The sequence below is a fragment of the Lucilia sericata genome, unplaced genomic scaffold, assembly GCF_015586225.1.
Source record: "Lucilia sericata isolate MDLA Ls3-8-SP2 unplaced genomic scaffold, ASM1558622v1 Contig000112F_arrow, whole genome shotgun sequence".
NCBI classification, from domain to species: Eukaryota; Metazoa; Arthropoda; class Insecta; order Diptera; family Calliphoridae; genus Lucilia; species Lucilia sericata.
The window spans coordinates 164,192-186,165 of NW_023994144.1; the positions used below are offsets into that span (position 1 = coordinate 164,192).

At 27.6% G+C, this 21,974-nt stretch overlaps 1 protein-coding gene across 1 annotated transcript; it reads right to left on the minus strand.

Moving 5' to 3' along the window:
- Window positions 1–3,630: 3,630 nt before the first annotated feature.
- LOC119600389 (fez family zinc finger protein erm) lies at window positions 3,631–14,948 on the minus strand. The gene is made up of 2 exons (XM_037950577.1): window positions 13,508–14,948; window positions 3,631–8,681 (listed from the first exon to the last, which is right to left on the minus strand). The coding sequence occupies exons 1-2, from the start codon at window positions 14,040–14,042 to the stop codon at window positions 7,111–7,113; spliced, it is 2,106 nt and encodes a 701-aa protein (XP_037806505.1). The 5' UTR covers window positions 14,043–14,948; the 3' UTR covers window positions 3,631–7,110.
- Window positions 14,949–21,974: the final 7,026 nt, after the last annotated feature.

Below are 21,974 nucleotides of genomic sequence, written 5' to 3' on the forward strand. Positions count from 1 at the left end.
GCACCTATTACCAAAAAAAAACTAATTTTATATTTTATCGTAATTCGCAAAAAGCAATTTTGGGAACCAAAAATGCTCTAAAAAGTTTTAGAATTACTTTTTTGTAATAAACACTAACTTAGGAAATTATTAATAGCCATTTTAATAAGATTTAACAAACTTTTTTGACAAGTTATACTGAGATCACAGGTTTCAACCGGACTGTTTCAAAAAAATATTTTTTCCTGTAGTACAGCAATACGAATCGCTTACATATGTATGTATATGTGTATGCATTACGTTTATATATTCCATAAATACTCAAATGTATACAAAGTATTTTAATGGGGAAGAAACGAATAAACCCCTCCAAATAACTTCAATTAAATAATTGCAAAACAAATTTGTATGACTTTTTATATTTTTTGTTTATACTTTTAATTTTTTTTATTATTTATTCGATGTATGTATATAAATTTGTGAAATTTATTTTATTTTAATTTTGTTCATTCATAATTACAATTTTTTACAATGCTGCATTCAACAATTTTTTGTTTTTCTTTTATCAATAAATAATAAATATAAATAATTGCATGTTTGTATATATGTATAAGTTTTTTTTTTTTATTTTATTATTATTTTTTCTTGTTGTTTTACTGAATAATACTACTCAACTAAGTAGTTACGATTTTGTTTAAACGTCAAACATAAATAAAATTAAAAAATGAAGTGTGTTAAAAAGAGGGTTAAAAATAATGAATCAAAAATAACTTATAACAAATACATTTCAAAAACGTTGATGTATCGTGAGTTGTGTTTAGTACATATGTATGTATATATGTATGTACCCTTCATCACTTCAAAATAATTTTCAAAATCACTTTATTTTTCATTGCAGTTCGTTTTATGATTTTGTTTTTTAATTTAAATAATAAACAGCAGGTGAATTGAAATCAACATATGTATTGTTTGACTGTAATCTTTTAAAAGTTTCAATTTTCTTGTACTGTGATGAAGGGCATATAAACAAAATTCAATTATGATGAATTCAATATCTATTTAGGGTGTTAAAGTTGCGGTGAACTTTTTGTTGTAGTGAGTGCGTAGGATGATAATGATGATGATTAATTTTAATTAATTTATTTTAATAATAGTTTTTTTGCTAAAAGTGTTTGCTTTTTTATACAATTGCTTAGAATTTACATGTTGATTTTAAAAAATTTTCGTTGTTTTTCATATTGCTAATAGTTAAAAGAGATTCTCATATTTCTATTTGAAATTTGATTGACTTATAAATACGTTTTATTGCTTTTTGATACGTTCGGCTATATTTCTCTATCATAGAACTGGTCGAAAAAGTTTTTTTTTCATATTATCATTAGCAATTTTACGATTACCTCTCGATAATAAGGACCTTATATTGTATAACCTAATTATTTGTTGAGCATTACTAATTGGTTTAATTTTTTTGCTAAAAAGTCATTAACAGGAAATTTCATTTTAAAATTATTACTAGTTTCTCTTTGTAATTATTGCTTGTTTGTTTAATTGCTTTTAAAATTCGTTGTTAATATAATTCGTTGCAGGTTAAAAATACTTATTTAATTCGTTGTAACAATTTTTATCACATTATTAATCATGGGCATTTTTGGATTGATCGTAACAATAAATTTCGGTGTTCATATAGACTATTTCAATTTCGATTCGTCCATTTAATCTTACTCATCTTAATAATTAAGCTTTAATTTTAGATTTGATCAGTAACAAATTACGTTCCTAAAAAAACTGTCCCGCCCAGTCAATGCCGTTCTGCCGTAGAACGCACTTATATTCTAAGTTTTGTAATTATTTATTTTAATAGTTTATTCGTTTTTATTTTTTAATGTTATGTTAAGAATTTGACTTAATCATTATTTTAGGTACTTTTTTCTTTAATTAATCGAATTTTTATTAAATCAAAAGAAGAAAAAATAATTTAAGTTGAATCTGGCAACTAAATCAAACTTTTAATTTATAGTTTAGAATTTTTGACTCCATTTTTTGATCAGCCTGAAAAAGCGATTTTTAGTGAAAAAGCCTTCTTCACACATACATACATATATAGCATGTATTGCTTCTAGATTAAACTAAAGTTGTCTTCAAGAAGTTGTAAAATCAAATAAATTTTGTTCCTTTCACCGCACTTAAAGAAATATTAAAATTTTCAAGTTTTTGCAAGGTGAAAAAACAAGCAAAAATTGGTTTCGCTGGCTTTTTAAATTTGGCCAAATTAAAATTAAAACATTAAACCTCATTCTTCATAAATAACATTTTATTTTATAAACGGTTTATAAATCAAATTTTGTATGTAAATTTTGTTTTATAAACCTTTTATAAATTAAAAATATTTATGAAAAATATGAATAAATTATATAATAAAAAAACGTTAGAATTATACATATAAAAATATTGCATTCTAGAATCTGCAAATTTTTTCTCTAATTTGTATAAACATGCGGAATTTATTTTAACTCTTTGGCAATCATTTAATTATATTTTGGAATGATGGGTTCTCTATTTTTGAATTTACAAAAAAGTGAAGATTTCTGTTAATAATATAGCTTAGCAAAATTTATCGCTCTTTTGCTTTATTTATGTTTTATTATTAATTATTTAAGGTTAATATCTCTCAATTCAATAGAAGTATGTAATATTTCATCTATAAAATAAAATAGAACCCAGCTAAAACTTGGTAATGACTTGTAAGCACTCAAAAAATTTTTTATTTACACAATAACAAATACTATATCTCAAGTTCGTACCCGTAAGTCCATATTTGTTAGCGAGCACTCTAATAAAATGAGTTAAAATGCCGTGTGTAAGTAGTGAAAACTGGATTTATCCTCTTTTTAACTCAATGAAATTTTTGCTGGGTATTTAACCGTTCAAGACGAAATAACATGAAATAAACCATGAAAAAATTATTGAAAAATAATATTTTTCCAAATAATTGTCATAAAGTTTAAAAATAAACCCCGTCATGATGGATTCAACGTTGGCTTTCACGGGAACATTCAAAAGAAAAAGAAAGTATTTTCTTTCGATGAAAAATAATAAAATGCTGAGAAAACTAATAATCAAATAAAACAAAATGGTGTTTTTTTTTCAATTTTTTTGTGTTCATAATTATTCAGTATGTATTTTTATATATAATAATCATTTGTTTATATTTTTTGTGTGTTACTCTTAAGTCAATAACTATTAAATTTTTAAATAAATACATGTGTGTCTACAATAATATTATTAATAATTATAAATGTATATAAATGTTTTTACGCAAATTTAGTGGTTTCTATTGTATATTTTTGTTCATTTGTAATGAATAATAATTTATGTTCATAATAATCATGATGATAATAATAATAAATTTATAAATACTTTAACTATACAAGTATGTATATTGTTTTAATTGATTTTTTTATATTTTTTTAATGTAATAATAAGTTTAAAAGTGCGATTAATAATAAAATAATACATAGTAATTTTAAATGAAAGGTAAAATTTTGCTTTTAAAATTACACAAATTATTGTTAATTTTCTATAAATTTATTAAAGATTCTTAGTAAAATGACAAACAAAAATGTTTGTAATTTTATTCGTTGTTTGGTTTATTTATTTTAAACGTTATTTTTTTTTAATTTTGCAATTACAATTTATTTACAACTTCATTATTTTTTAAAATTCTAATTATTTACACTTGTTTTAATAAATAGTATTGAAATAATTGCTTTTAAATTAACCTTAGGGAGTTATATGTATAATAAATTTTGGTAATTATTTAAAATTTCTTATATTTTTTGCATTTAGAGTTATAAACAACAATTCGATAAATTGTTGTATAATTTTTATTTGAGTATTGCTTTGGTACTTTAGCCGAGTTTTAATTAAATATATTTAAGGAGTTTAAGCCTAGTTTAAATAAATAAAACTTAAATTAGTTATTAGTTTTGGTTATGCTGGCTGTATGTTTGGAGAGATATTTTTAAATAATCTCCTAACCCTATTTAAATTATGGTTTTAAAATGTGTTTGAGATCCGCCTTAAAAGCTGATTTTTATTAAAAATTATAATATCCTCTTGGTAATAATAATAAGAGATTTCCATAAATAAAACCAAAGGCATTTACGCTAGGGGTTCTAGTGACTAGAGAACACTCGACTATTCCTGTGAAATCTCAAAGGACTTTTCTAAAAAATAGTTTAATTGCTATTGACATGACTAAGAGAGGATGAAGGGAGTAAAAAAAAAACATTTTAATTTTACAACTATCCGTTTAAAATACTGTGCTTAAGTAAAGAATGTCACTCAGAATACCTAACGTTTTCACCTAAAGGTTTCTAGTCAGGCTTGCATTTTTTGTTCTTCAATTTGAAGGAGAGATTTGGGGCCGGATATTTGCCTAAAAACTATTTTTAAAAACTAAATTATATTTATTTTTAACAAAGTCAAAAAACTTTGTTCAATTTTTTACACATTTAATTGACACAATTTTGTACAAGAACATAAATTATAGAGAGAGTCAAAACTGTTTAGAGAGAGTGTAAAAGAGTTAACACTTTTAAGACTGTGTTTGTGTTTCCTCTTTCGCAGTTTTAATTAAGAGTTAAATCTTACGTCTAAATTTATTTTTGTTTTGTTTATAAAATTAAACGATATCGATAGAAATAGGTAAATAGATAACAGAAATAATTAGAATGATAGAAGATGAGAAAGAAATTGTAAAAAAATAACGAAATTTATCTAAGAGTAAATTTTAGAGTTAATATATACAAGAAAATCAATATTACAATTTATTATTTTAAAAGTTTGCTTTATTATTTTCATCAAAATTTAATTATATTATAGCCAAAATTGTTGGATTTTATTAATATTTATTTATTGCACCCTTATCCCACTGTGTGGCCGCCATTTTTTACTAAAAAAAAACATTGGTTCCACCTAATTGAACTAGTAAACAATTTTTTGTTGTTTTGTTTAAAATTCAAATGAAATTGAAATTTAGTTAAATAATAAATTAAAGTATGAAAGCCCATTATGAGAGAGGAACTGAAAGGTAGTAAGTAAATGAATGGATATCAAATTCGGTTATATATAAAATACAGTTGTTCCGTGGATAACTTTTTTGTAGGCACAGTTCTCTAACGGGAAAATATATGTGTCGAAATTTTCATATTTTTTAGCTTATTACTATAAAAATATTTACAAAATTATTTGGCGTTTTATTTGCTCCTTTAACGACTTTTTTTATATCATATGCCTCTCATAATGTACTATAAGTCAGTACAATAAAATAAACTAATGATTATTTTCCTCGCTTGAGCTTAAAATTAGTAAAATTTTGAAACAGTTTTTTGATAATTTGTACTGAGATTAGGATTTCAAATCGCTGGTAGGGATCTCAGAACAATTTCAAAAATATATATATTTTTTATTTTTCCAGTTCAGTACAAAAATGCGCATCATTTGAGACTTGTGCCTACGTCATATTCCCAATAACATTGTTCCTCGGGCATGCTTAGTATATCAATACAATTTTACAGTATTTTTTAAAGTAAATTTAAACTAAAATTTAAAATCTAAAAATAGAGTAATTTGAGATCAAAAATCGTTAAAAAAAATTAAGACTAGAGTTAATGTTAAGACAGACTTGTAAGACGTAAATAAATGGAGGAAGTGTAGAGATTGCTTAAAGAAGAGAAAATATAAAGATAGGTCGATATTAAAAGAAAGACAATAACGAAAGTACGAAGGTCTTAATGTTAAAGATTTATAAAACTAGACAACAGCATTGTTTTAAGACTAGAAATTACACTGGTAATTTACTCTTAAATTTAACTCGGAATGTTTGATGAGAAGTTTTGGAGCATATTTATTATTGTTAACAACATAAATTACTGCTGTTCCACAGCGACTAGTAATTTTTTTATCTATTTGTTTCATTTTGCTAAAAAAGAAAATTTTGGTTTCGAAAACTGGGTTTATAATTGGTTTAAAATTATAATTGACTAGTTATATACAATAAGAGAAAACAAAAATACTTGTATATTGAAATAAAATGCAACTCAAACTTAAATTAAGAAGAAGATTCTAATAATTGTAATTTTTTTTTTTAAATGACACAAGTAATTGACTGAATTGTTTATTGCAGATATTTTGCTATATTTAAATTGTATGTATATTGTATTGAAAAATTAACTGTATTGCTTTTGGGGATGTTTTATAGGTCTTCGATGTTTTTTGTTCTTTTCTAACTTTAAATGCTTAACTTTTATTTTCTAATATTGCTATATTTAGAGTAAATTCTTTTGGTTTTTTGGACTTATGGCCTAATTCGTTGTTTGAGAAACATTTGCTTTTCGTTGATTTAATATTTCAGATTTCACAATTTCAATATTCGTTGTTGTAATTTTTAAGAATACTTTTCTTGTTGCTGGAGAGAAAAAGATTTTCTTAAGATTTTTTCATGTAGAATGAAATGTGAAAGAGAGTATTTTGATGTACTTAAAAGTAAGATGAGATTGATGATAATTAAAGTGATAATGAGGGTGAGTAAAGAGTTGTGTGGTGAGTGAATGTAATGACTAGATACACTATAAATAGAGATTGCTTTTAAGTCGTTAGAGATTCTAAAAGATTGCTTTTTTAAGAGTCTTTTTTATGAGATTGCTTTTCCTTGATTCAAGAGCTCCAAACAGCTCTTAAGTTTGTGAGTTTTGCTTAAAATGAAATGGACGTATTATGATGTCTTGTGTTATTAAATGTGTTACAAATTATAAACTAATTTTAAATTAAATAAATAATTAAATTAGTATTTAATAAGTGTAGAACTAATTTTTCTTAATTTATATTGAACTAAAACTATAAGTATATAAAAATTAATATCTGGATGAATGTTTGTATTTGCTTTGTCTATATAAATATTGTCCTTTTTTCAATAATAAATTATTACAAATTTTTGTTAAACAAAATCGTAACTTTTTTCGTGTACTTTTAATATTGAATGAGTCTTAATGCATTTTTAATATTTTTCTTTAGATTAGATTAGACTTTCTTTAAAAACTACTTACAATATGTTTGTTGTTGTATTAATGTTTAACCCGCAAATGTGGCCTCTACTTTGACTACGGCCGCAGCTGGTACTGGCTGGGGTATGTGACTTATTTTAAAACCATTTTGTGCTTGTTGTGAGTAACTAGGAATATTGTAGTCCTCAGTGGGAGTAGGAGATGTCATGCCACCACTATCACTGGTACTATCGAATTGCATGTCTGCCTCATCCTTGAGACAGGCCGATTCCAAATGCTTATTGAGGTACGATTTCAAAGCGAAAGATTTATGGCAGCGTTTACACTCAAAGTTCTTGTCTATCGAATGTGTTTGCATATGAGCTCTTAAATTGGAACGATCCGCAAAGGCTTTTCCACAATGAGCACAACCGTAGGGTTTCTCGCCCGTGTGAGATCTCAAATGGCCTTGCAATAGCCAGGGACGCGAAAACAATTTGCCACATACACCACAACTGTGAGAAAGTTTGTGCGTTAGTACATGCATGGCTAAGGCTGGCATCGACACGTAAGCTTTGCCACAGGTGTGACACTTTTTGGCGGACTGTGAGTCTAATGAACGATGTGTTTGCTTGTGGCGCGATAGATTGCTTGAAGTGGCATATTGTTTACCACATTCACTGCAGGTATATTTCGCCTTTTGTTGTTCCTGCTGCAGTACCGCCTGAGGATCAGTAATGTTTTTGCGTTTCGATCGACCATCACTTACAAAGAACGCCTCATAGGTGTAGGCTACAGTTTTTACAGAGGCACCAACAGAATTTTTAGGAAATTGATTGGTTGTGTTGTTGTTTTCATTTTGTACACTGCCACCCGGCGAACTGGGATTCCTTTCACTATCGGAGTTACTTTGTAAACTGTGCATGGAAGAATTAGACCGGGGTCGATGCTCATTCGCTACACTAGCCGCCAAAGCCAAATCTGCTATGGAGGGTGTATTTGTGGCTACAGAGAGTGTTACATCCTGCAATTGGTGATGGGCAGGCAGATGATGATGTTGTTGTTGTTGCTGCTGCTGTTGTTGCAACTGAATAGCATGGGTTATATGATGCAAAGGATGTAAAGGCTGGTGAGTTAAATGATGTTGTGCTGGTGACTGTTGCTGCAACTGATGAGGCTGTGTGGGTGGATGAAACGCAGTGGATGCGCTAAGATCCAATATAGCATGAGCTGCATGTAAATCTTCCTCTGCCGGTTGTCGTAAACGCAAGCGTTCATTTGATGGTCTATCATCCAGCGAATATGGCCGATAAATATCTTTCTTCTTAGGGGGCAATGACAGTGCGGCCCCCGTACTCGTATAGCATTTGCGCGACTCGGTACTACTCCCTTCGATGTCATCGTTAAAAGCTATTTCGGTTTTAATGCGTATTATGGGCGGACTTAAACGTTCACTCGGCGAAGATAAACTGCTACTGCGTGTCGAGGGCGACGATGAAGGTGACGATGTGTTCGAGGGCGGAGGCGTTTGATAGTTGTAAGGATGAGGGGGGACTTGTTGTTGATGTAAATTTGAGGTGCTTGTTATAACGGTAACTTCGTTTTCCAAACGAGGCAGGTACGCGGTATAATGTAGAGGCGAAATATCATGATTATAACCTAAAAAGAAAAAAGGACATGCTGAATATTAAAAAAGGAAATTATTTGTTGAAATACTAACACAAATCGAGGGACTATATTCAATAGTATCTATCTCAAAAACACAATATTTTCTAGTTAAGTTTTCCAGTATTTTTTAAGTTTTATAGTATTTTTTCCAAAAAAAATTTCATACAACCAAAATATAGAGAGTTTTCCTTAGAAATATAAAAAATGTATTTTGATTTAATATCATGCAACTTTTATGCAATTTGATGGCGGAAAAGAAACAAATTTTTTAAAAAACACGACAATATGATATTTTAATGGAATTTTTTCAGCATCTCCAAAAAAAAAATTTTAAGATAGAAAATTTCAGAATGCTTTAAAATTGCCAAAAATAGGATTTTTTCGTTGAAATGTATATTAAGGATTTGGGATTGTTTGCCATCAAAATAAAAATGAGAGATAGTGACTTTTAAATATACATAGTCCCTCGATATTCTTTTTATGCCAGATGTTCGTAAACAAGCATACAACCATTTTGCCTGAAACCCAAGAAGCTTCTTTTATATAAATATTTCTATATTAAAATGCACTTGAATACCAACAAGTTGGAAACGTTTTGAATTAGCAGCGTGAAGTTTATTTTTCCCAGTTTTAGACCCACAAAAGTAATATAAAAATAAACTTAAATGGGAGAAATAGTGTAACAAGCAATTTTGTAAAACGTACATAATATCAACACAGCATTATAAATGCAAAAGCAAGAGACAAAATAAAAATATAATACAAATACCCACGCTGTAATAAGGGGGAGCCGGAAACTGAACAATATTTTCTAAAGGGGCTTGCTGCACATAACTCACTTCAGCAGCAGCAACGAAACAAAGCATAAGAAATCGAAACATTAAAAATGTCGCATTGCAGTTGTACTACATACAAAAAAGACTGTGGCAACTAAACACACGGCTGGAGACTAAGTGCGACAGTTAGTCAGTCAAAAAAAAAAAGATAAAATAAATAAATAAAAAAGACTAAAGTTTGGCTAAAAACTCCTTAAATGTAAAAGTGGTTACACAAATGTCCCTCGACACTTGTTTTTTTTTTTTGTTCTTATTATAGCTGTTGTTGTTATTCTTCTTAACACAAGCCTAACTTTTGTCATGAAACTTTTAACGGATGCAAACACAAAGTTCCTTTCCTCAATGTGTCAATGCGTATTTCTAGTATTCCATTATACATATTTATACATTTATGTATGTGTGTATATAGTACCCATAAATTTATTTATTTGGGGTTATAATGTTAGGATTCCTCTGTTTTTTTTTTTTTTTTTGTAATTTCGTAGAATAAGTATAATGATGAATTAAATGAAATATTTGGTCATAAAACACACAATCTTTGTAAATTTTAAGGTCAAAATGACTGGTACTATGATTAAAACAAGCAACTGGCATCAGAATAATATCAAGCATTTTTAAAAATATTAGAAAATAGAATAGAAATTAATAATAACCTAGCTAATTGTTTACTCTTAACTTTAAAATATTTTTTTCTTAAGTATACAAAACTTTAATCTCCTTTAGATTTTTTGTTTTATTTCATTGCCATAATAGTCGTTGCTTTAATTAAGCACTTGCATCACGAAAGGGTTGTTATAAAGATTTATGCCTGTGACATGTGTCACATTCTAGGTCATATTAACTTTTCCTATACCATATACCAACAGGCCCTGTTGCAGAAATTAAATAGTTTTTGGTGAGAACAGTATGGTGGGTGAAATACATACATACATACATATATTAAAAAATGATTTTAAGATAAAAAAATAAAAAATGTACTTTTATGTTGTTAGTTTGCAACACAGAAATATTTGGTTTAAAATTTATGACTTTAAGAGGGTACTATATTGTGTCTACGATTTTATAAAACCAGGGTTGGTCACTGTAAAATGTTGAAACCGACAAGTACAAAATTTAAAATAAATATTTAAAAACTAGAATGGTATTTACATATGTATGTACATATGTATATATGTATATCTGTTGATTTATTACTTAAAATTCTTAACCAATTATAATATTATTTAATTCAAACTTTGCCTACTGTTAGTAATATACAGCATAAATATTAAAAATTAATCTTAAATGACTTTTGATTAAATATCTTTTATATTTTTCTTACTTAAATACTTAAGGTTTTATTTAAAAAATAAACAACAACAAGAATGAATCGTTTGAAGACCTTGGGGTCTTTCAACACAACATAGAAAAACATAATAGTGAAATGCAAAAAAAAACTTGTATGTAGAAAAACATTTAAGTATGTATAAATACAATACATATTTACTTAGGAAATTCTATATGTAAATAAAAATGTTTATGTACAAGTATTCACGTGATGTGTATGGCTACAACATAAAAGGAAAAATATATACATACATATGTATGTATGTACTAAGGTATATGTACGTGTAGCAATAAGAAATAATGCTAAGAAAATAAAATAAATCTACGGATGTAATAAGAACAAAAAAATAAGTACATGTGAAATGCGAAAGAGTTGACGACGACTACAACGACAAGTTAGACTGTCTAGTATTCAGTCAAAACAACCAACATACAACCATTTATTCATTCATTCGAGCATAACAGACGTAGCAACGTAATACAGCACTTGAAATTCAAACACCCAACACCCAGTCGGGTTGGCTCAAAATTGTTGTCCTCATTCTAGCATTTTTGGTAAAAAAAATCTACTACTACAAATACAACCCCTCTAGTGACGAAAAATTCGCACACATACACATGTCTGTAGAAGCAACATGCTGACAACGCATTACAGCGTTCTTCTTGTTGTTTTTCCTTTATTTCCTGTTAAAAAAATATGTTTGGAAGTACATGTTTGTGTCAGTTGTTTGTATATCCTATTAACAGTTGATTTGTTTGCGACGGTATTATTACGCTTAAATTCACTAAAGTTTTCCCTTTTTAGCCTTTTCCGTCATATGGAGGAAGATTTTTATTTATGAATCCTTTGAAAGGGTTAGGGTGGCTCTTGGCACACACTCTTATGTCGCTTCAGTCAAAAGTCATTGACTAAATTGAAAACATATTTTTTCTGTTTTGCAGCAAAAAAATCATAAGATTGCCTAAATATTTTACAAAAATTTTTATTTAAAACAATTATATGAAAAAAACCTTTAGAAAACTTTTTTCTAGGAAATAAATTTTAAAAGCCTCGAAGGTTTAAACAACTAAATAAAAGAAATCTCTCTCCGCACACAAGTAGCAATTTGTATAAACTCACTGGAAAAAAATATATACATATATTGCAGAAATTTAAATTTTTTTCCTAAATTGTTGAAAATGGAAACGGAAATGCGTGTTTTTCTGAGACAGTAATAAAAATAACAGTTGATCAGAATGAAAATTAAGTCAAACAATAAAACACGACAACTTACAGATGGAAATCAATTACTTAGAAAATAATAAAGCAGGAATAAGATTCAAAATAGAAGTACATAGTTAAATTACGTTTCAAAGTCAAAGTAAAAAACAAAATTTTAAAATATGTTATTACTAAATATTTCAAAAAAAAAAAATAATTGTCGGAAACTTCCAATTCAATATTTAAGATCATAAGTAAAGAAACAAATATTGGGAAATTAAATTTAATATTAAAAAATTTTCAGTGTGTTTTTATACAACTACTAGCAATTACTTATCCACTGAACAAAATATCAATATATTTAACTTTAATCAGGTGTAAATTTTTTTCTAGTGAACAAGTTGGGCAAAAAATTTTCTTTTAAATTTTTTCAAGCTTAATGACTTTCTCTGTACATTTTTTAGGTAATTTTAGTAGATCCTTTTTATGGTTATATATTTAGTGGTTTCTGTTGGATAGTACTTAAGAGTCCTCTTTCTTGTTAATGACTTTAAGTTGAATTGTATGTATAAATGTATTTGTGTTAGTTTAAGAGGTTGTATTTGTGTTAGAGGTTGCCTAGTTTCTAAACTTTACACCAACACGCAAACACACATAATACACATTGTTTGATTTTAATGTTGGTTACACTTTCAAGACAGTAGCTGTTTCTTTTCTGCTTCTGGTTATGTTGGTTTTTAACCTAAGGCCATTTCATTGTAATTAACTTAGCCATAGAAAGAATCGCCTTAATATTATTACTGCTGCTACTATTTTTTATTATTGTTATTATTAATATTTGTTTTGAACGTAAAACCCATCGCACACAGTCATTAATATGAATTATTGATTTTAGAAATTTATACTTATAATTATCATTAACAATAAAAACAACCGATATACATAGGATTTAACAGGCGAAAAATGAAAACTTTTTAAATATTTAATTTTGAATACATACATATGTATGTATATTTTTTGAATTAATAATTACATGTTGTTAAAAATAAACCATTGAAATCAATAAAAACAATTTAGGATAAAAATAAGGGGCAAACTAGTATATTTTGCATATAAAAAGTAAGAATTATATAAAACTTAAACAAAAATTGTTTCCAATAATCATAGTTAAGTTTAAAGCTACGTTCGCAATGATTATATTACTTTTTTTGTTGGTCATTTAAAGTTTTTTACAACCAAGTTCAAAGATTTTTTTAGAAAAATCATAATATTGGTTTTATGATAGAAATGAATAAACTACCTTTTGAATATATCCTTCAATAAAACTCGTAAAAATTTGGGTAATTTATCCTATTTTATCAACCACATTCATAAAATATCAAATTTTAGCCTTTGCCCTTTGTATAACATTTCTTAAACTGTTCAAAAAATTGTTGGAAGAAGTTTAAACTCACCATTATATAAATTAGTGGTACCACGTGTAGCTGCTTCTGGTGAATGTGGAGGAGGACTAGGAGCTGTAGCTCCAGCCGTTGGAGATGAGGGTCCCCAACACGTTGCTGTAGTAGACGATTTTGATGACGACGAAGTGGATGCTGATGATGTTGAGGATGTCGTCGTTGATAATGTGGAGGGAGTTGCAGCGGTAGATGTTGAATTATTTGTAGTGGTTTGCGTATTTGACAATTTTAAATCACTAGATTTAATAATGACCGTAGCAGAAGCAGTAGTAGTTGTATTTGCTGTGGCATTTACCAAAATATTATCACCCACAACATCGATTTCTTCATCTTCATCGATGGTCGATCGACGAGATTTTGTTTCAATATCCTTCTTTGGTATTAACTGTATGCTTAGTTCCGGTGTTGTGGAACTAGGTGAAGATGATGCTACTTGTGTAGGTGCAGCTGATGAATTATTAGTTTTATCCTCGGACCTGTCGGGCCAGGGATAGGCCTTCCATTTCTTAGCCATTAAACAGCGTGGCATTTTCTTTTAAGTACTCCGAGTATTTTGAAATAAAATTAAAAAGGAAGCGGAAGATTTTCTTGTTGTTTTTTTTGTAATAGTGGAGTTTATAGGAGATTAGGGAAAATAAGTTTTAGTTTTTAAATTTCCGCACGAGCAAAAGTTTTTTATTACAGATAAATAATATTTATAACGAAGTAAAAAAATAATGTTGTTAATTCATTAGGCAGATTAATATTTTTGTTTTTTTGATTATTATTGTTGTTGACTTTTGTTGTTAACTTAATGCAGATGTAGTTTTATATATTTTCGTTGTAGAGATTTTGTTATAAAAAAAGTTAAGGGCTCGTCGAAATCTATTTTTATGTTTAGACTTTTATGTTTTCATTTTCTTGGGGTTTGTTTATTATAGTTCTTCACTTTAAAATAAAATAGTTTCTTTAAAAACAAAATTGTGTTATTGTGTTGCCACTGAAAGAATGCATTGCAACATTATTGATTTTTATAGTTTTCTTTTATCGTTTATTTTTTCGAGGTTTTCAGCTTTTAGATTTATAGAGTCTCCGGAAGCAAATTTATAATTGCTTTAATTTAAAAACCTTATTTTTATTTTTAAGTTTTATACAATAAAATCAACACTCTTAAACAAGGCCGGAAGTTTTTGTTAAACATTTACTTTTCTTTTGCGATTACACTTTGTTTTTTTATGTTTAATATTTTTAATTCAATTTGTTTTTGTGAATTAAAATAATATAAATTTGTAACGTAGTTTTAAATTTAAAAGTTGTAAATTTGTGGAAATAGAAAGTAAAGTTAGTTGTATTGTATGATTGAAAGTTAAAGGTGAAAAAAGTTTAAACTTAAGGATCCGTTCAAAGAGAATATTATATAAGAAAGAGAGTATAGAAATGCGAACCGAACGTAAGCAACCCTTGGAGGTTAATGAAAACACCAACGGTTACTGTCAGCCCTTATATAGTCCTCCGACAAAGACAGCACCACATCAGCTCTTCTAGCCATACAACAACTGGAACTGAAACACGTCAAAGCTATAGGAACACAATGATAAACTGTTTCTCTTGTTGGCTGTTTTCTGTTTGCGAGTGTTTCAAAACAACCCTTATTTCAGTTGCTCAGAAAAGTTTCAGGGCGAATTCGTAAACAAAACACAAGCAAAGCAACTTATAGCGAATTGTTGAATGATACTCATACTACGAGGGTATATTGATGGGCTGACTGAATGACTATTTCACAGGCTCTCTGTTTTGTTCATAACTCGTGCTACACACAACAGACAGACTGTTGCTGCTTTTAATAAACAATAACGTAATGATAGAAATTTGTTGCTGCTGGATTTTTTGCTTTGTCTCATTTTCTGGCAAAAAGACATGTGCGGTGAGTACGGAAATCAATGCTATAAGTCCTGCAATTATTTGAGAATAAAACCAACAAGGAATTGAATCACATGTTTTGGAACATTTGCGGTATATGGTATATTTTTATTAGTTTGGAAAGGAAACAAAATCATAAAAGCAACAATCAGGAAATATCCAAAATATACATAAACATTGAAAAATTTGTTACCTACCTTTAATTAATTTCGCTGGTTATTTACATATTTACTTCAAGATAATGTACGATTGGCCGTTTTATTCCATACTTTTAAAAAATAAATAACCGTTTTTCCTGTTCCACATCCCATTTCGTACCATTTCCTATAATTTCCCCTCTTATCCTTAATTACAGACAGTAAAGCATGTAACAAGTTACATATACCATTCTAAATTACTTTCTACCTTATTATAGCATTTCATACCACATTACTCCTCCATACCCTTAAGGATCTCGTGTTTTATGGCAGAGTGAAACCAATGAGATATGAAACACTTAAAGTAATGTCCTTTTAAAACCCTTTAGGGAATAATGTAACACTTGAGATTCCTTAACAATTGTATACTAAGCAATTAAATTTTAGCCTATGGCCATAAACAAACTCCCTCATCGTCTCCCTCCTAATGCCAACACTTTTAAAATGTATATTGTTTGTACATGTCCCTCTAAGAAAATTAAAAAGTTTTCTATTTCAGCCAAAACTTTAAGAAAAACTGTTGCATGTGTTGTTTTTTCTACAATCATCCTGTGAGTGTGTGTTTGTTAGACTGTGTGTACTGTAGTAGTATTTGTTATATTATTCATAATTTTTTGTTTTTTCTATCTGAAACATGCAACATTTAAATTAAATGAATTTGTTTGTATTTTTATTACACAGTGTGCCAGTTTGTTTTATCCTTTCTTCCTGCGTTATCAAACTAAAAGAAAAATATTAGAGAGGGAGGAAAATATGAACTTTAAGTGTCATGATTTTATTATACTCCCTGCAGTGAAAACGAATGTAAACTAGATATTATATAAAGCTTGTGACTTTATACTAAGAAGCAAGTTTAAAGTCGACTAGGACTGCCAAAAATCATATTTAGTGAAAATCTGACCTATTTAACCTTTAATTAGTGAATATTAGTATCGCTATAAAATTCAACATAAATAACCTTAATCCATTTGCCAAATTTTATTAGGATTAATAAAACAAAAAAAGATTTTTTGTTTTTAAAATAAATGGCATTGGTCGCAAATCAGAATAAATATATAAAATGTTTCCTTTATTTAAAAAATCATGACTTGATTATATAATTTTTAAAAATATGCAATTCCAAATAGTACGATTTATGCCGTATAGATTATAAAATAGTTGATCATTTGTAGCATATCCTTTAATATTTTTAAACTTCGTAAAATTCTCATTTTTATTGCTTTCGTTTTTTTAAATTTTTGTGTTTTAGTTTTTTTAATATAAAACACATACATATATAGTACATATTATTTCTTAACAAAACTTTCGTATCTACCTTTGGGGATCGGTGTGAAAAGAAGCTGCACTCGCACAATGTTTAATGAAAATTACGAAAAAAAAAAACAGTATCAAATATATTAAGCTTAAAAGATTTTCCATCCGAGAAAATGTTAAAAAAGTTTTCATCTTTCCTCCCTTGACTGCAAAACAAAAATAAACTTTGTTTTTCAAAACATCGTGAATTTCTCAGTTTTATTTCAAAAGCTGGAAATATTTTTGTGGTAAAAAAGGTGGAAAAAGTGCAGGATGTTTTTGTACAAAAATGTTTTCTCTTGCATCGAAAAAACACAAAATCAAATAAAATAATATGCGGACCAAGAGACACTAAGTTCTTTTATCCGAATTGAACGAGTGTTGTTCTGTATTTTGAATGTGTTATAAACAGGATAACCAGAAATATGATATAATTTTTTTTTCAATGACATAAAAGCAAATTTATGGGCTTTTGCCATAAAAGTTACTGAAGTTACTTAATTAAATTTTATTTAACATTCAATATATCGAAGGACTATATTTAATAGTCCCTATCTTAAATAACACAAGTTTTCAGGAGAGCAAAAAAAAACAGTTTATTTCACTCGTTCGTAAAGATTTTTAAATTTTTTCTTCTACAATATTTTCTATGTCCATATCTTAGAATTTAAAATTTTGAATTATTTACAAATTTATTACAGAGAGAGAGCTTATTTTTTACGAAAATTTACATACACTAACAGATAGAGAGTTTTTCTTAGAAATATGAAAATTTTATTTTGATTTAATATCAATATATGTACATTATACATATATTATATTTTATTCAATAAATAAAATTAAAATGTTAAAAAAGTACTAAAATATGATGTTTTTGTCCAAAATCGAAATCGTCCAAAACGAGAGATAGCGGCAATTGAAGTTAGTCCCTCGATATACAGGTAATATGTAATTTTAATGTAAAGTTATTTAAAAATATTTTCTAAAAATTATTCAGAAGCTTCAATGAATGAAGTGATTAATACAATTAGAAAAATATAAAAAGTTTTCCAAATTGACGTAAAAAATTGATTTTCATTATCAGAACAGTATTGGATATAAAGTATGCTGTGGTATTTTACCGCCCAAAATTATATATAACCCTTTCGTACATAAATACATATGTTGCAGATGAGAAAATCTAATTATTTAAGTAATTTATTAAAAGCTCTAGTTATTCTATGTAGTATATAATTTATCTAATTAACAACATTTCTTCTAATAAAACTGTTCAGTTGTTTGATCTGTTAAAAATCCAGTTTATTAATAATTTATAACCAATGAGTTAAAACTTGTAAAAAGAAACAAAAGCCTCAAAATGCATTATTGTTGTAACAGTCTAAAATCAAACATTTTAGTGTAACAAAGGCGTCCAAATGAATTTCGTTATTTGCCCTCTGAATTATTCATAAAATTTAACCCGCACTTTAAATGCAGAGCTGAGTAGCAAAAATATTCAGCAGAATAAAAAAACAAACGACCCATAAAAAGAGCTTTGTATGGAAATGCATTTCAAAAAATCAAACCAAAATCATTGACAGTACACTGAGAGAAAACTTATATAAGGTTTAACAGAAAAGCAATTAAACGCTGCAAAGATAACTTTTAAAATGTTTTATTTATTCTATTGACTTCATATACCCATTTAAAACTACTTTAATGTGCTAATTCTGAATCATTATTTTTATCTAAGTGTTTCATCATCACCCTTCTGCCTTCTTTAACAGAAGTCTCTAACTTAGTAACAACACACTATTATTACCGCCCTTTACGATTTGAATACAAATAAAGTTTGTGAAGAAAAAACGAAAATAATAAAAAATTTACTGGCTACAGTTTAAAATTGCATCGAAAATCAACAAATTGCTGTAGAAACACGAGCAATTGTAAATATCAAAGTATGACTTCAGGCGTTTTGCATGTACATGTGTGTAAGTATCATCTATATGAGTGAGCTCATTCATTCATTTATTTAAACTTGTCTGTGTTTATGAGAATATGTATGTTTTTATTCCCTACACTACTATAGAGGGGAGGGTATTATGCATTTGTGCTGATGTTTGTAACACCCAAAAATGTTGGTGCTTCACCCCAGAATCACTATCTATAGGGCTCTTGAGCTCATAATTATGTTAAATGTTCTAGTATCTCTACTAAAATCAGCAACACTTAGTTTTATATAAGTCTGAACTATAATGCCGATTTTCGTAATGATCGTCCTCATTTGACATAGCCCCCATACAAGGTCCCCTTCCGAAAATGACCTGAAGGTCAAAATTCACTTATAAATACTAATATCACTATGAAATTCTGCAAAAATTTATAAGGACAGGTCCATATTTACACTTGCCCCCCACATAACCCCTCTTTTAAAAAATCTCTTTTTTTTGTCAACAAATTGTTAAAATATTTCGGAATTATGGATAAACAAATTAAATGCCCCAGCAAAAATAAAACGAAGTACTTCCAAAAGAATTTTTTTACCTTCTGAGGAAGTAATATTTAAAGACTTCCGAAGAAGAGAAAACAATTCTATTTTTTCAATGTTGAAGAAATATTTTTAGTTCTTACATTTTTATTAGATAAAAAATGTTATATTTGGGTTTTTGTATTAAATGTTTTTATTACCCTAATTAATGTTAATATTATTTAAGTCAAATTAGTTGCATTCTATAATACTACAATTTCACTTCCGAATAACTTCCAAAAAAGTGCATTAAAATTACTTCTTAAGAATGACTTCAGTTGTAGTGAATTTGGAATCTAATAAAAAGGACATCCTCCTATGACAAGCCTGTGTTAAAATCATCACTTCTTCAGGTCTTTTTCAGTACTTACATGGAGTAAAGTTCTTTTTTGCTGGGTGCTTTATTATTAAAAAATAATCCAAATTTTTATAAGATATCATATGGTCGGCCATGACCGACTATACATTCTTATTTTTTGTTATTGCTGTTGTTGTTGTTTTACATCCACAAATAACGGTATACATCAAATGAATTTACCACTCAGAATAAATTGTACCACCGATTTAAAAATTTAACTGCAATTCTCTCGGTTTTATATTTTTCTGTTGTGTTGCTGACTTTTTGGTTGTTTTATTTTGTATTGTTTTTATTTTAACCATTTGCTGAGGTTGTTGTTGCTATTTCTTGTTGCACTATTAGGGACTACAATGTTTTAACATTTATTTACATTTACTAGACAATTCCTTTGGTATTTTTTTATTTATTAAAGTGTGCTTGTGTGAATGTGTTTGTTAGTAGTATTGGAAAAAAGTGATGCATTTTATAACTTTGTTGTTCCGTTTATTTTCAAAATTTCACATTAACTTCAAATTAAAATAAAACAGCTTTTTAAACGAAGAAATAATAAACAACAAATTTTAAAATCCCATAAAAATTAAAAGTTAACCATTAAATTAAAATTCATTATTTAAAAACAAAAAATATCGCTTATGTTGTTTTATTTTATGAACAATAAATCGTGAAACCTCAGAAAGGACATTTTTATCCTTGGATATAGCTCATATAATATTGACGCCAGGACAAAAAATTTGAGAAATGGTATCATAAAATCAATTAAACGTTAATTTTAGTTAGAAACATTGACACCTTATTTTGTATATATGTATGTACTTTGTCATATGAAATTACAATTATATTGGGTTTATCTGTCATGAGCTCGTATGGTTTCCAAAAAATATACCAAAGGGAACACTATTTTACGTGTTCAAAATTTTACTCTGCTTCAAGTTGTCTTCTAATGATTCCCAAAATTAATTGATTTCAAAAAATTTAGTTATTGGTTAATTTTTTTAATTGCCTACCAATGTTTGTAATTTATAACAGTCTCATACGTCATTGCGCAAAAAATGATAGTTGATAACATTGTTTTCTCTCTAATATTTTTTTTTTTTATTTCGAAAAAATCTAATACAACCCTTCACAGAAAAAACTGAAAAACGATTTCAATTACCAAAACCTCGTTTTCAATTATTTTATTTTTTGAAGTTCAACCTATAACAAAAATTGTATATTCAATTACTACTTATAATTGATTTCGTACACAAAATTTTTATTTTTTTCTATTTTTGTTGTTGTTAAATACCTATTTGATTATACATTTTTATGAATCAAATACAAAATGAATTGAACCCTTTTAAAATTTTTGATTAATCGTTTAATTGAAAATTTTTTAAAATTAATTTTTTCTGTGTTGAAAAATTATTTGAAAATTATATAAAAAAATAACAAAAATAAAAAAACTTCGAGCAACTTTTTAACAAAGATGATGCACACGAAAGCAAACAAAGTTTTTACTCTGTTTTTGCTGCCTCTTTCCTGCTGCTGAATTTTAGTTTTATACATTTTGTTGTTTGCTTTATTGTTGATGTTGTTATTTTGCTATTTATCATGGAAAGGTTGTCTTCAAAAATTCTTTTAATCTTTTGGATGGATTTTAGAGTATATGTATGTATGTATGTATAAATTTTGTTGGCTAAATGCCAAGTAATTTTTACTCTATTCTGTTGTGTTATCCTGAATATAGAGATTTTATTTTATACAAACTCACGAATATGTATGTATAAGTACTAATGTACATACATAAATATAAATGTAATTCTAGTCCCAGATATAAGAAAGTAGAATAAAAAACCTAAAACTACTGTAGGTTCCTTTCTAGAAAAACACTCATATAGCTAGAGAGGACTGCCTAACATTTATTCAATCCATTTCATCAAACTTTTTATATGTACATATATCTACATTAGAGTGCTCCAAGCTTGTTTGAAGGGAAAATAATTATTTAACATGTGGCGCAACGGCTCCTAAATTTTGAGATACATTTACAAGAGGATTTTTTTCAGTTTTCGCAAAAAATTTGTAATTAATAATCAATATTGAATTTTATTGTAAAAAATCGTAATTTACAAAGCATTTCAAAAAGATATAAAACCCAAAAAATTTTTGAAAAATTTAAAAATTTCTTGTATATATACATATCTCCTTAGCTATGATCAAAAAGGTTTG